Genomic DNA, 15,623 nt, shown 5'->3' on the forward strand with positions numbered 1-15,623 from the left:
TATTCAAATAAACCAGTAAAATATAAAGGAACTATTCGTATTATTTTAAGTTTACCTACGCCCGTGGATAGCTGCAGAGAGATTGCTGCTACAGTATACATTTTGATGTGCAGATGATTCATCATATTCACTGAGCCTAAGCAATTTTGCATTGCTTCCTTTTGAATATAGTGGATAAATTTCCATTCCAGAGACAGAAAAATCTGTGGACTGCACAAATAACAATAACAATAATCACCATTCAATTTTTACGGAACTCGTCAATTAAAAATTTTTGCACAAACACTCGCCTTTTTTAATTAAATTGAATACGAAAAACAAGTTAACAACAACGGAGAAAAAATATAGTCATGCTGGCGACTTTCTCGAAGCGCTATCTAGAAAATGTGTACCCACAAGTTCCACAGCCTGCAGAAGTTTCTTTGAAGAAACAAATATGTCTCTCTAATATATTATACAATTTAGAGCCCAACTTTTTATATTGTGTCACTCACCTGGTCATCGTAATCTTCGCGTTCTGCCAGAAGTTTCTGTCGAACACTTTTTTCCCGTAGACCCTGAACTCCGAGCTGGGATCTTTCATGGAATTACATTCTATGCCAAATGCGCAATTTCCAATTATGTCGGTGGTGAATCTCGCCAGTACGTCCTTAATATCAACGCTCTCCTTATTCCTAGCGTATCCCTCGATCATCCCCTTAAGTCCGGATATGCAGTATACGAAGGTCTGGAACATCATCTTCATTTTTCCAGAGGTGAATGTTGGCGTCAACCTGTGCCGCATCGACTTCCACTTGGCCCCCTTGAGGTTGACCAAGTGAGCGGTGAGAGGCTCCCTTTCCTCGTTGATGTATCCAGCTCGATCTTCGAAGTGATCAAAGCTCGTCTGCATGATGTCCTTGATCAGTTCGGGATCTATGATAACAAGGGCGCGCGCTGTGAATGTGTAGATTCCGCCGTATCTGACTCGTTTGGCTTTAAATATGGAATAAATTCGCAAGAAGAACTCGTATATCGACTCATTGCAAAGGAAGGTCTCTCTAGCGTTGCCAAATATTGGATGGATTGGATATATTTCTGTCACACCATGGCGCCTCCAATAAGTGTGGGAACGTCTGACGTAATAAATTATGAGGCCTACCAGGAGGATTAGAAGAGCCGGAACAAACATGGCAGGTTATGACTAGATCTGAAAAATATAATGTTGTTAGCAAAAAACGTTTCGTTCTAGTCTTAAAATGCAAGAAACGGAGGCAATTTGACAAAACTGTGGTTGCCCATTTCTATTGCGGATATATGTGCTTCGTACGAGTAATGGGTAATACTATCAAAGCTTTCTTGTGATAAACACCTTAAAAGGCCATTTAGATAAATGAACTTTGTTAACCAATTAGTCTGGTATTGTTTGTTTCGTAATGTCTTCCGACATTGAATATACAATTCGCAATTTACTGGCTTCAAACTTGAACAATATTTTTGTAAAAAATAGAGATATCCTCTACCATCGAGTTAATCTCTAAATTCCAGCTTTTGCTTAACAAGTTTAATATTTGTTTATTTTGTTTGATTCAATTCAATTCAAGATGCTTGAAAAAACTGAAATAAAATAAAAACACGGGAGATATTAATAATAATAATAATAATAATAATAATAATAATAATAATACCAATAAAAATAATAATAATAATAATAATAATAATAATAATAACACAACAACAGAACGAATATAAATTATTAAACTAATTAAAGGTTAAAAGCAAAACCCAAGCCGCACTTTCTTCATGTAACAATATAAATTGTGCTTTTTGACGTGAAGGCAAAAGATAGACATTTCTTTTATTAAAAAAAATCCATGCTATAGGTAAATCGCCGCTCGTAAAGAGCAGTTCTGTGTTGTGACACACTAATATTTACATTCGCTAAACCATTTCTTTAACATGAGGAAGGATAGAAGTCTTTAAGGCCTTATACAGGATGTCCAAATAGTTTATCAAAGTAAAATATATCACCTTTATTATCAGTTTTAGAGAAAAATGTTAACTACAAAAGTTATAGACGAGACTAAAAGAAAAAATTTAAAATTATTTTTAAATAATCGGGGTTATTAATAAATATGTGGGAAACCAAATTTATACTTTTCAAACGGAATATATATTGTAGGGTTATTATAGTCTATACCGACTGTTTTCGCATTTATGGCTATGTTTTCGTCAAAAATGATTTGTGTTTAACATTCACCTATACTTTTAACCCCTTCCTACAGCTGCAATTTTATTATGCCAACAATTTTAAACAGCAGTGCAGACACTTGTGCTATACTTTTCTTGAAGTTAGTTAGTTAATATAATACAAATACAGCTGTCGGAAATGGCTTCAAAAGTATAGAGTATTAGGCGCATGGCATTTTTGACTAGAAAATAGCGATAGATCCGAAATAACTAAGCATAAACCGTAACAATCCTACATTGGGTTGGGGTCATACAAATAAAAATATGTAACTTCGGTGTTCCACATATTTATCAATCACACTGTATATTTGAAAATATTTTTAAATTGTTTGTCCTAGTCTTATCTTTTAGTGTTTGTATTTAACATTTTTTGCTAAATTTTGTCATACTATTTGGACACAATATATTAACCCTGAACTATGAACATTTGTTTAACAATTCTAGGCAATATGACAACGCGTATATAACAACAACTTGGCAAATCACATTTTCCTAGGTAAACGACTTTTAAATAGAAATTATTTTCATGAGGTCATTTCCTCAGATAACATTTGTCTAGGCAAAAGCCATTTGGACAAAACTATCATTTGCCTGCTACATGCGATATTTAAAGTGATGATAGTAAATATATTGCTTTATTTTGAAGACGCATATCAGTAATCTACTTTGAAAAACAGTGACGCTATCGTAATTTGTTTGCAAGAAAAATTAAAATATTTGAAAAATTATTATCTTTAGGTATGTGTAATTATTAATAAGAAATTTGAAAAATTTCAAAACGATTTTAACCAATACTTCAAAATAGGGCGATCCATTTAAAAAAATCTATGTTTTATTCGTCACCATTTAAGCCATCCTGTATACTTTAAAATAATTTTAAATTGTGCGTCCGAAAAATGAAACTAATAAGATAATGAACTTTATAATTGATTCAGCCTGTACAAGAACATTTTCCTGACAAAGACAAGACCATTGCGGCACACACACGTATTTGTAGTGTTTGCTTTTCGATTTCATAGCCTCCTTTAACAGCTCGCATGTTGTTTTGCACAACTCTGCGTTGATAAAAATTTTATGGTTTTAGGTTATAAACGCCACACATTGTTGTGTCCAAAGGACCCTTTGCTTTTCTGAGGAGCGGCATTTCTGTAGCCATTTCTTCTCTATATAGCTAATAGCAGTCTTAGGCCTGATAATTACATGTTTATAGAGACTATGATTCTCCTGTTTCATCCGGTCCATCATCTATCTTTATTCTTCCGTTTTTGGGACTCATGCATACAATTGGAGAAATCGAAAGGTTTTTTTATAGATAAAAATTCCTGTTTTAGGCTTGCTATTTCAGTCTTCAGAACAAGTATTAATAGATTCATCATTATCACCACTGGCGATACCAAAAAAGGTTACGAATTGCAATGAAATACAGGATAACTCGAAGTGTTGCTTTCATTTTTTTACCAGTTGTTTTAGAAATTTTGGAACTAATTGAACACAATGGCCTTTAAGAAATAAAACAAGAAACGAAATTTGATAAAAATCCATTAACAAGACGATAGAAATTGCATCACAACGTAAGATAGATAATTTCAATTCAAAATGTTATGAATAATTCGACGTTGCCAGTTGTTTGAGAAAGTTGTAGCGTCATCCATATTTTTCATCCAAATGATCAATTATCAATCAAGGTACCACCTACTAATAAAATACTAATAATTCACTAAGTTGAGGGCGTTTTATTTTTATAAAGGCACAATATGTGAGATTTTTCACGCGGAAGGAAAAACGGAAATACGGATGCAAAAATTAAAGATGAGGCAGATATATTTAAGGAGTTATTGATTTCAGTGACGTTACAGGGTTGAGGTGGGATAATTGATTTTTTTCTTTGTGCTGATGATATTTAGATTTTTTATACACTTTGCATATATTCGTAAAATTTCCGAGGCTTTTGTATTGTTTACAATTTTTATATTTATATATTTATACTTGATTTTATCGACGGTTTATTTGGTTTTTAAAAGGGCCAAAAGCATGAGAATTACATTCTTTAGATCTCTAAATGTACAGGGTCGCCGGTTTCACAGGGGCCTTATATCTTATCTAGAAATGTGAGTTTTATAAAAAAAGGTTTGAATATGAAAATAAAATGATTTTTAATTTTTGTTGAATTATTTCAATTGTCACTCAGTTACACACAGGAAGGTCAAATAAAGTTACATTTTCATAGTCGTGGAATGGTATCTGTGATCATAGTTGCTACCTTAGTGTTAAAAATTAAAATTCTGGTTTTGTATGACCGGCAGTTGTTGGCAAGGTTCGTTCTTGTTTATGGCTAGTAGTCCTAAATTTGTAGTAAAAAATTGACATCAGTAATTGGGTTACATTCAACGAGTTACTGAAGATTGTCAATTAAAAATCATGTATAAGGGTTTAACTAAAACTTGAGACAGGTGTCAGTGTACTGAGAAAGTTAACTATTGGAAAATTGTCTTTTGATAAACTCTCCTGAACAGAATGGGATTTTTATAGGCACGTGAATGAATATACTTCATTTTAAGTGACCTATTGCTTTAAATAAAAAGCAATTTCAGAGAGATATTCTGGAAAAAGAACATACGGGAGATTGTAAATTTGGATATGGATACGAACGGTAATAGGTATTTCATTAAATCCCAAGTAAAATGCTTTGTTGCAAGATATAATATGACTTTTGGCACCATGCATTTCCAAAACATCTTGCAAGAGGAAATAAAGACCATGATGTATGAAATATTAAGTAAGTGCGTTGAAAATGTGATTAAAATCAGAGAAAGAATGGGGGAAGCAGGGACCACAAAACAAAACTACTGTAGAGCCCTTTATAACTTCTCTGGACTCGAAAGACTATAGTTATACTGGGAACATAATGACTAGCATTTAAATATAAAGCGTATTTTCCTATTATTCTTACTGTTATGTAAGTTTTTATTTACTTGATGCAGAATCTAGAATATTTAATATCTCAATTATCGGTCCAAGTCTGTAATAAACATCCTGCATAATTACTATTATATTTATTATTTTAGTAAACTCCCTACAGTAGCACAGCTGCCACTTTAGTTTCGTTCATCTAAAACTCGCCTTTCTTCTGTATGTTAATTAGTGTAGCCCTTGTTGGCATTCCTGTTTAGCAGCGATCCCTGAGATTGCATTGATATTGCTCTTCTCCACCCCCCCCCCCTCTCACTCTCTTTCTCACGTTCTAATTTTTACATGAGCAGTATTGCCAAAAAATGAAAAAATGTTGGCTCTTACTTATAGGTTTTATTAAGTTTCTATAAAAAGAAGGAAAATGGCAAAGTTAATATGTTATTTAATTTATTCAGTCGGTTCAGTATGAACCCTATAACTTTAGTATTTTCGATTTCTTGATATAACCGAAAATAAATTCAACAAGTGGTTGTCAGAATATAATTTTTCTAATCCCGTCTCTAAAATACCTAATTACCCACCGATCTAGCGTACGGAAAGCCTCACTTTACTATGTCAGTTTCGTTTCCCACGAATCCGAGCCGCTTCGGACATTTCCGGAATTTTACCGCACGGGTTTGGCGGCAATCGGATGTTTTCGGAGATATTTCCCACGCTTTGAATTTTGACGTTTATCAATTCTGACAGTCATGTCAGTGAATGCATTCGTGTTTTGCGAAAATGTATGCAAAAACTAACGGTCGTAGAAAAAGTATAGTATGCAACAAGTTCCGTAAAGTTTTAACTCACTCAAATGCCGTTTACCGCACTTGTTATGCATATAGTTATGTAAATGTTAATTGTAGCACAGAAAAGACAAATGTTTAAGGATATGTTATTTTTAATGAAATGTCAATAATGTCATTAATTTTTTTAATATAAACCTTATTAAATTTTAAATCTGTTTGTCACATGGTATAGAAAAAAAGTAGTTAAGAGCGTTTTTTATTTTTTTTTTATGATTTTAATTTTTATTGTAGTGGCATCTCATACGGCCGACTTTCGTGTTCTTATGGCTGTTATTTTTAAAGAAATACTATAATACTAATAATAATGGGGCAACTTTATTTTCTTCCAGTTTGTGTAAAAATCGCATAATATTGACAAATTTGCCTCAGTTTTGCGTTTTGGCTTTTCTTTTGTATGCTTATTCATATGTTAATAATTTAGGAATCATATAAGGTGTGGAACTTTAAAATAAGTAATTTATCGGAGACTATCATTGCAATTTATCACGATCGAGGTAGTGAAAAAAGAAAAAATGTATTCCCTTGCCCACAGGTTTTATTATAACTCCTATAAAATAATGGCAAATGCTAATAATAATAATACTAATAATGAGTATTATTATTATTATTATTATTATTAATATTATTATTATTATTATTATTATCAAATAAAAAAGTTTACAATAACAAGTACAAGTAAAAGGTTATGTAAAAAAAACTGTTTATAGTGTATAAAGATTTTTGCAGTAGATACTGCTTTAATCTTATTTTAATAGTTTCTAAACAGTGACCTTTTATTTCATCAGGAACACCAATGAAGACTTGCAGGCCCAGTATACAGGGTGATCTAGACGAAATTTTATACTTGGAAAAAGATATATGAATTTTGTTTCGGTGTCTTGTGTTAAAAGAATGAATAGCTTCATTTTGAGTGAGGTGGCTTTTATTTTTGGATTCATATATACTGCACTCAAATGTAAACAAACTCGGTAAGGTCAGTGTATCGTATTTATTAAATAAACTTCTAAAAGAATGCGAGCAATACAACGAATCGCTCTTTTCTGTGCTAAAAACACTTCTGTCGATTGCGTAGACCAACCCCCTGGTATTATTTCAATTCAATGTGAGAATAATATATTTGGAATAATCGTGACTCCGTCAGTACATTTCTCAGCATGGAAATATTCCAGTTCAACCGAGAAATCAAGAACTCGCAGTGATTTTCGTAGTTAAGATTCTCATCGATCTTAATACCTAAAAATTTAACACTCTTAGACTGAGCTGCTGGACAATCATCTACTCTGGAAATGAAACTAGAACATATAACTCACGTTGGTGGAATTTTAAAAATCTTATCTAGATTTAAAAACAAACTATTACTGTTAAACCAGTTATTTACATTGCTCAACATATCGTTGTATCTATTCTGCAATAAAATATGGGAATTTTCTGAAGCGACAATGAAAGTGTTATCAGCATATAGGGTGCATCATCATTGATGTGGAGTGTAAATAGGACAGGACTCAAAAACGATCCCTGTGGAACACCTATTTCAATACCAACTATAGAGGAGGAGCTTATCGGGTTAAGAACTATATCTGCAATCCTATACGAATGCAATTTCTCCAATAGAGTCAAACCGTTAGTAAAGTCCCGTTAATCTGTTATTTTATTCATTGAATTGGAACAGAAGATTGAGGAGGTTCAATATGAACTCTATAATTTTAGTATTTACAATTTTTGATCTAACCCACGATAAAGTTTGCAACTTTAAATGGGCAAAGAATTCAGTTTTTTAAGGTTTACTCAAAACCATGTGTGATGTTTCAATATTTGACAATTGTCAATAGATAATTAAAACGAAATTGAAAAATGCAAAAATTTCAGGAAATTTTATCCTTAATAGAACGACCAAAAAAGTTTTTTTTCGCACTTCAGTTTTTTTTTTGCAATGGAGACCTAATTAAGTGTTATCTTTATTAAATAGAGAATTTTATTACCTTTCTAATGATATAGCACGCGATAGAATTGGTTTGAAGCATAAAAAAATATAATTTTCTAATAATAATTTTATAACCATTAATTTTAAACAAATGGCGAGCGGTCTTACCAGCATTTGATAATGAGGTTTTAAATCGTAGATAGCTGATATTTCAATCACAATTATTCCTATAATAATACTTACCAGTAACAATATGACGAACTCTAATGGCGGCGCCTGATTTAAAATTAAGTTATATACACAACATTGCGCTGGGTCGGATCTTAATGATAGAGATGCGATAATGCACGTTTCTCAGTAGGACAAATAGATAAGTGAATCAGATATGGACTGGCCTCTTCATCGTACATGCGTAAATGTGTATTTCGTTCGAGTATTTTGTTGTAGCGCTATCAATATAATGAGACTTTGAATCAAATTTTTCACTCAAAATTTTCGTTGCTTAATGTTCATTACAAATCTTCTGCATTCAGCCGTGTGCTAAAGGTATTATGGAAGGGATTCCGGTGAACTGGTAAAAAACACTCTATCGTGTCATTAAATAGGACAAAATGTGTGATCTGGACTTTTTCAGTCACTAGACGGTTGACACTTTAACTGTAATCAACATCATATTGCCCGTTTTCAAAATGGACTAGAAAATCAATCGGAATTACAGTAACCTGTGTAAGTTCCTTTGAAAAAACTTGACTGTACTAGTTTGACAGATTCTTAAAGAACACAAGGCGTCAGTCAAGGCCCATTGGAAGGATTTAAAAGGATTAAAAAGTCACCCAAAAATTTTAACATTCGAAACTAAAATGAACAACAGTTTATCAAAAACCCGATTACAAAATACTTGGAAATCCTTATTGACGGAAGAAGAAAGAAGAAGAAGAAGAAGAAGAAGAAGAAATCACTTGACCATAACAATTACAACTTGTTGGGATTGTCTAAGTAACATTTACAATCATCCTTGGAATTGATTACTTCGGCTCTGGAAGTGAATCACCTGATAATGCTATAATTATTCACATTTGGCTGTTTCAATGAACGAATACCCTGCTCGTTGTCTCGTAGGTATCAGTTCCAAATCTCCGATTAATAATTTTTCGAAAATAACCTGGGTGTTTGAAATGATATCCTGTTTTAATGTGACAAGGTGTTTATAATTTTTTTGTTGCTATTTTTTGTTTGAATAACGACCTAAATAAATAATATTACACGTCTTATGTTTTACATTTAACTTTTATTTTTATCGCGCCCCATAAATATTAAGAATTACTGGAGTAAACATAACATTGATGAAATCATACAGTTATTTTTAAGCTAATAACATTTTTATACAGGGTTATTTACGGTGAGTTTTCTGTTAGACGTCTATGGATAATGACTTACGGTAAATGCCTGAAATGTTGGTTACCTATGTAAGTAAATATGAGCTATCTATGTAAAATATTTTTGGCCATACGATGTTAGCAGATATATTGGTAACCTATATGAACTTTCTTTTTTAAACACCCTGTATATTATTACATTTTTAGACTCTTCGAAACATTTTGGAACTTTTTTATGTATCATTCCCATCTTGTACTCACATTTTATCTAGGTAGCAGGCTCTGGCCGGCCATGGTGGCGTTTTTTGTTATCAAATTTGTGTTCGACATAATCACATTTCATCTGGGTAGCAGACTCCAACTGGCAATGATAACGTTTCTTGTACAAAAATATTTGGATTTCTCATTTTATCGAATTTTCATAGTTAAAAGTTGCATTTAAGGTGGTGCAAGCAAGATGGTACATAATTCAAGAACGTGCAGAAGGTTTATTGAACAATATCCGCATTTGTCACCAGTGCATTAGAAAAAGTTTAAAAGAATTGAAGTAAATTTTCGAAATCTACGAAGAAAGGAACGTCCAAAACCTGTTACCAACTCAGAAGAAAATGAAACCAACGTTTTATCATATTTTCACGCTTTCCACATGCGTCCATTGCGAACGCTAAAGATGACTTTAGCATATTTTATTCGTCCATTCAAGAGATACTGAAGAAACATAATATGGCAATAGCGCCCTTAACGAAATCTGGTCCCATTTAATGCTAGACTGTACCTACATAAAGTCAGTAGTTTTAAAGCAGGGTGTGGGATTCTTGTTCTTATAATATTGACTACCTATCAGTTTCCATTATTATACATTGGTCTATACAAAAAGCCGTATTTCTTATCTTGGAATATGGCTTCATCGCAAAAGCAAAAACCTTGCTCCAGGCAAGCTTGAAATAAGGAAGCAATGACAGATGCTATTCTTGTCGTTAAAGAGAACAGAATGGGGGGTATCTAAAAGCTGCCAGATCCTTTAGCGTTCTAAAAACGACACTCACATGTTTATCTAAAAAAATAGAATTACCTCTAGGGCTAATTACAAATATTAATTCAATATTAAATTTAGAAGCAGAGTTGGTAAATTATATCCTTACCCTGGAGCAAACTCGGTTTGGTTTGAGCAGACGCAACATTAAGTCAATTGCTTATCAGGTGACAGTACGTAACAATTAAAGTAACCTGTTTTCAAGACGAAGTAATTCTACAGGCAAAATGCGGTTGAAACTGTTTCTGACTTGCAATCGCCATCCAACAGGAATAAATAAATGGAAGAGTTTAAATATCCTGCCACAATTTAGATATCGGTTTTGTTTTATCTCTAAAGGGGAAAAGCAAATAGCTGCAATCACTTCAGTGGAACGAGTTTCAACAATAACGTGAATAATTTAAAGGAATGCAGCCGGAAAGCGAGATCATCCACTTCTAATGAATGGTGCTCCAGCTGGATCAATGCACGCTTGTCATCCCTCAGGTTGGATACAGACAGAGCTTTTCACTAAATGGTTTAACCACTTGGAAAATGTCAAACCTTCCGCTGCTTTTCTCGTGCTTCTGATATTAGATGTGTATACAAGTCAGACAAGTAATATCGAAGTACCTTACGGAGAAGACGTTTATCAGACCAATCACTCATTATGAAATAGCAAGTATTTTTGATCTTGCCTATTAGGCAGTGTTCGGAACTGGCTATCCGTGACTTTTCAACAACCTAGATTTATCCGCTTAATCCATGTGTTTTTTATGATAGTGGTTTCATTGAAACAACCCTAAACGATAAGCCAGATAACGATCATTCCACACATGATAACGGAAATGCTACAGTAGTACCAACTAAAAATGAGACAAATCAAGAAGTTCAATCGTTCATTCTAAATCTGCTTCCAGATCATTAAGCTGCTCCCGCTCTTATTATTCCAGAAAATATTAGTCCAACGCGTCAACAAGGAAGCAAATTATAACATCTATCCATACACACTGGAATTAGGAAAATACTTTAAGGCGAAAAAAGAAATATATCCCAAGACAAGAGAGTAAAAGAAATTTTCATCTGACCAAAACTAGCTGGCAGAAAAATTATAAGTAAAGACTTGCAAATAAAGATTCTAGTGATTTTTTACTCAAAGATAGCTTACATGAAGATCCTTATCTTACATGACAAGAAAATGCAGCGTGTGTTTCATTTATTGTTATTACACTGACTTTTATTGAAACAGTATGTCGTAAGAAACATTTTTGGTTTTATTAAATACTAGGTTAGTATTATGATACTTTCTTTAAAATTTTAAATGTTTTAATGTTTTTCAGAAACTTAGCTTTTATATATTTCGGGATGTGTGCCTCACTAACCCTAGGACGTTTTTTCTTTAATTTTGTTTTGAAAAATCCTTACAGTGGCCATGTTTAGAGGATCTGCTTCACTGACGTAATTGCAATACCCAAATTTTTGTGTGTTTCGTTGCAAATGCAGCGGCAGTTTAATTATCAACTACTTGTCATTAACATCGAGTAACTAAATTTGTTGCATTACATTTGGTTTTTATTTATGCTATTTTAGAAGTTCTGCTATCATTTCGTAAGGTTTTTTGCTTGGTTTAATATGTTTTAGAACTGCTGTTGACAATACTTTCACCGTCAGTGTCATTGTGGTCTCAAGTGAAGTTTCGCCAAAATTTCATCTGGCATCTTCAGATGCTGTGCGGTTGCGTTTCAGTTCTCCCTTTTTTAAATTTTTCATCGGTGTTTTGTGTTGTTTTATGTCCATTTTAAATTTTCTAAAATGCCCCTACTGACTGCTAGCCAAGCTATTCATTTCTTACAAAATAATCTCTAACAAATCTAATATTAAATCCATTACTAATTAAAACACATAACTGTTACCTTCTTGGAATGCAATTGTTTTTCATGCTTTTCTTTGGGTTGTCGGGGCTCCACAAGCGACAGTTTTGTTTGTTAACAATACCCCTCTAGATGGAAGTGAACCTCATCACTGAATAAAATGTTGTCCAATCCTCCTTCGTTCCAAAACATATTCATCATTGCCTCACAATAATTTTTTCGTAATTCGTAGTCTGTGGGCTTTAGAAACTGCACCAATTGAATTTTGTAGGGATGGAACCGTAAGTCTTTGCTTAAAATCCGTTGCACACTTGAGCGATGAATATTCAGGGTCTGGCCATGTTTTCGAATTGAGCGCCTCGGATGTTCAGTCGCAGCACGTCGCACAATCTCAATATTCTCTGGCGTTCTGATGGACCTCTGTTGACCGGGACGCTTCTGATTTGCCACTGTACCACTTTGTCTAAATCTTTTAACCTACGATTTCAATAAATTGTTTGACGGAGCATCACGTAAACGCCGATTATTGTAACGGTTACAAAAACGTCGCCGTGCCGCAACATACGAATCGTTCGATTTAAAGAACGCTTCGACCATAAACGCTCGTTGCTCATTTGACCACTGCTCCATGTTGACTGATAACCAGCGCTAACCCCCCCCCCCCCCCCCCCCAAATATTAAGTTGGATGTACAAGGCGCGTTTAAATAGTGAAATTTACTCTGAGTCACCCGTTTATATATATATATATATATATATATATATATATATATATATATATATATATATATATATATATATATATATATATATATATATATATATATATATATATATATATATATATATATATATATATATATATATATATATATATATATATATATATATATATATATATATATATATATATATATATATATATATATATATGTATATATATATATATATATATATATATTTATATATATATATATATATATATATATATATATGATATTCTCACGTATTGATTCACGGATGGAAAAATGTGATGACACTATATTCCGGGATATCATCCGTTCGAGTGTTCGAAGTGTTTTCGGAGCGCGAGCATTGAAGATGCCAAGTGAGATTTTGGCGAAACGTCTGCAGGATTCCAGTCGGATGCAAGATTTGCAGGATATATATATATATATATACATATATATATATATATATATATATATATATATATATATATATATATATATATATATATATATATATATATATATATATATATATATATATATATATATATATATATATATATATATATATATATATATATATATATATATATATATATATATATATATATATATATATATATATATGATATTCTCACGTATTGATTCACGGATGGAAAAATGTGATGACACTATATTCCGGGATATCATCCGTTCGAGTGTTCGAAGTGTTTTCGGAGCGCGAGCATTGAAGATGCCAAGTGAGATTTTGGCGAAACGTCTGCAGGATTCCAGTCTTATGCAAGATATATATATATATATATATGTAATATAAATTTTATTAGTAGCTGATAAGTATAACAGAAGTTTAGTTCGCTTGTTGTAGAGTCCATTGTATTAGATATTTGTGTTATACTAGTTTCAAGAACATTTAAGCTGGCGTAAACTTGTTTTTTACCTTAAATTTATACTAAAAGAAAACCTACAGAAAATACATTATTAGGTACCTAAGCAACAGTAGAGGTTTCAAGATTATACAATTTTCCATGATTTTTTTTATTTCAGGTTATTGCAAGGGGTTTGATTAACTTGGTATTGTCATTTTATTTGGAGAACAAAAATATTAAAAACAAATGGATATAAAGATCTTTTTCTTTTACTTCTATTGGGCAAATCGACCAGAGTCACTCGGCCGCTTACACAAATAGTTTGACACTTTCTTTATGATCCTGGAGGGTGCCTTAATTAAAAGGGACTGGATAGATCCATCTCCTTCGAGGAGAGCAGAAACAACAATTAAACTTTATTCAAAAATCTTCGACCGATCATGAAAAACGGCTTCCCTCGCTTCCCCCGTGGACCATTCGGACCTATCCGGCCACCATACGGGCGTGGACAGGAAAAAACAGCGGGACCGACAATGAATAAACACTTATAACGTTCACTAGACACTTAGAACACTTAATCCATACAATGGAACCAATTTCTAGTATGTTGTGTGATTATTTTTCTTTGTTTTTATTTATTGTATTATTTTGCTTATAGTGATATTACTTATGGAGCTTGTTTGTTGTTAGACTTCGCTTTTCTAACAATTCTTTTGAAAATTTTATGTCGAAGGCGCCGATCAAAGGACCACAGGTGTGAGTGATATGAATGTGATTGGGTAAGGTTCATTAGCGAAAAATTAATTTGATTTGTTTTTTGGTGCACGTGAGGAAATAAATTAGTAGAAATTCATTTTTGTTAATGTTTGCTTATTTGTTATATGCTATGTTATATCAGATAAATTGACAGTTGTACTAACTACTTGTTGATTTCAAAACCTGACAAGTTCGATTAAGATAAGAGGCAATATATTATTTAATGTGTTGTTAATTTTAATTAAAAATTGTAAATAATTGTTAAGAAAAGTTAAGTTTTTTTTGGCATTTGCAATAAATTTTTAATTTCAGTGTTATTAAATTGTTTTTTTTTTACTTCATTTTATTAAGATTATTTCATAGATATATAATAATTTTCTGAAATGTAATAAATTAATTATTACTTATTGTTTAATTATGCATTAATTTCTAATGATGTAAAAATGTAATATAAATAAAAAAGTCTTCCACCCCTTCCGGCTCTTCTTCCACCTCTTCCGGCTCTTGTTCCACCTCTTCCATTCCGGCCACCACTTCGTTGTCCTCTTTCCCCTCTCTTATACCAAATTCCTCCCTCTACTTTTTCGTTTTCTTTTTTTTTTAATTGTTCAATTTCTACTTGTTGGATATTTGGATATTTTTTTTTAAATCTTCAATTTTATCTAGACGTTAAATAAAAAACAGTATATATAGTAAATAGAATATTGTCATTATATCTGGGCTTATTTCGCATAAAAAATTGTTATGCAGAAGTAAAAAGTTTCTTGCCATATCTCTTATTTATCTCGAAAAGTAATGGGAAGAATTTTATTAGTAGTTATTTAAAGTAATTGTTATTGTATATATATTTTAGTAATAATAAACTCTTAATTTTTGCAATTTTTTGATTTTACTACTAATTAAATCTAAAAAATTAATTATTGGTTTCTTAATTAAACTTACCATTCATTTCCCTGTCTTTATTTTTTTCTTGTACATCAATAGGTGGAAGATCTGTAATATTATTTTTATGAATTTTTTATTATTTAGAAATTTTTGAAAAAATATGTGTGTCTATATTAATTGAATTTACATTTAAATAAAAATTTAGAAAAGTGCTATAGTA

The 15,623-nt window shown here is 32.0% G+C and overlaps 1 protein-coding gene across 1 annotated transcript; it reads right to left on the minus strand.

The window, feature by feature from the left end:
• Positions 1–494: 494 nt before the first annotated feature.
• Positions 495–8,225, minus strand: LOC132697540 (cytochrome P450 6a2-like; the record flags this gene model as incomplete). The annotated part of the gene is made up of 2 exons (XM_060663124.1): positions 8,152–8,225; positions 495–1,189 (listed from the first exon to the last, which is right to left on the minus strand). A coding segment is annotated over exon 2 (677 nt), but the record flags the coding sequence as incomplete, so codon positions are not given.
• Positions 8,226–15,623: the final 7,398 nt, after the last annotated feature.

The sequence above is a fragment of the Cylas formicarius genome, unplaced genomic scaffold (genome assembly GCF_029955315.1).
Source record: "Cylas formicarius isolate icCylForm1 unplaced genomic scaffold, icCylForm1.1 PGA_scaffold_20__1_contigs__length_1931585, whole genome shotgun sequence".
NCBI classification, from domain to species: domain Eukaryota; kingdom Metazoa; phylum Arthropoda; class Insecta; order Coleoptera; family Brentidae; genus Cylas; species Cylas formicarius.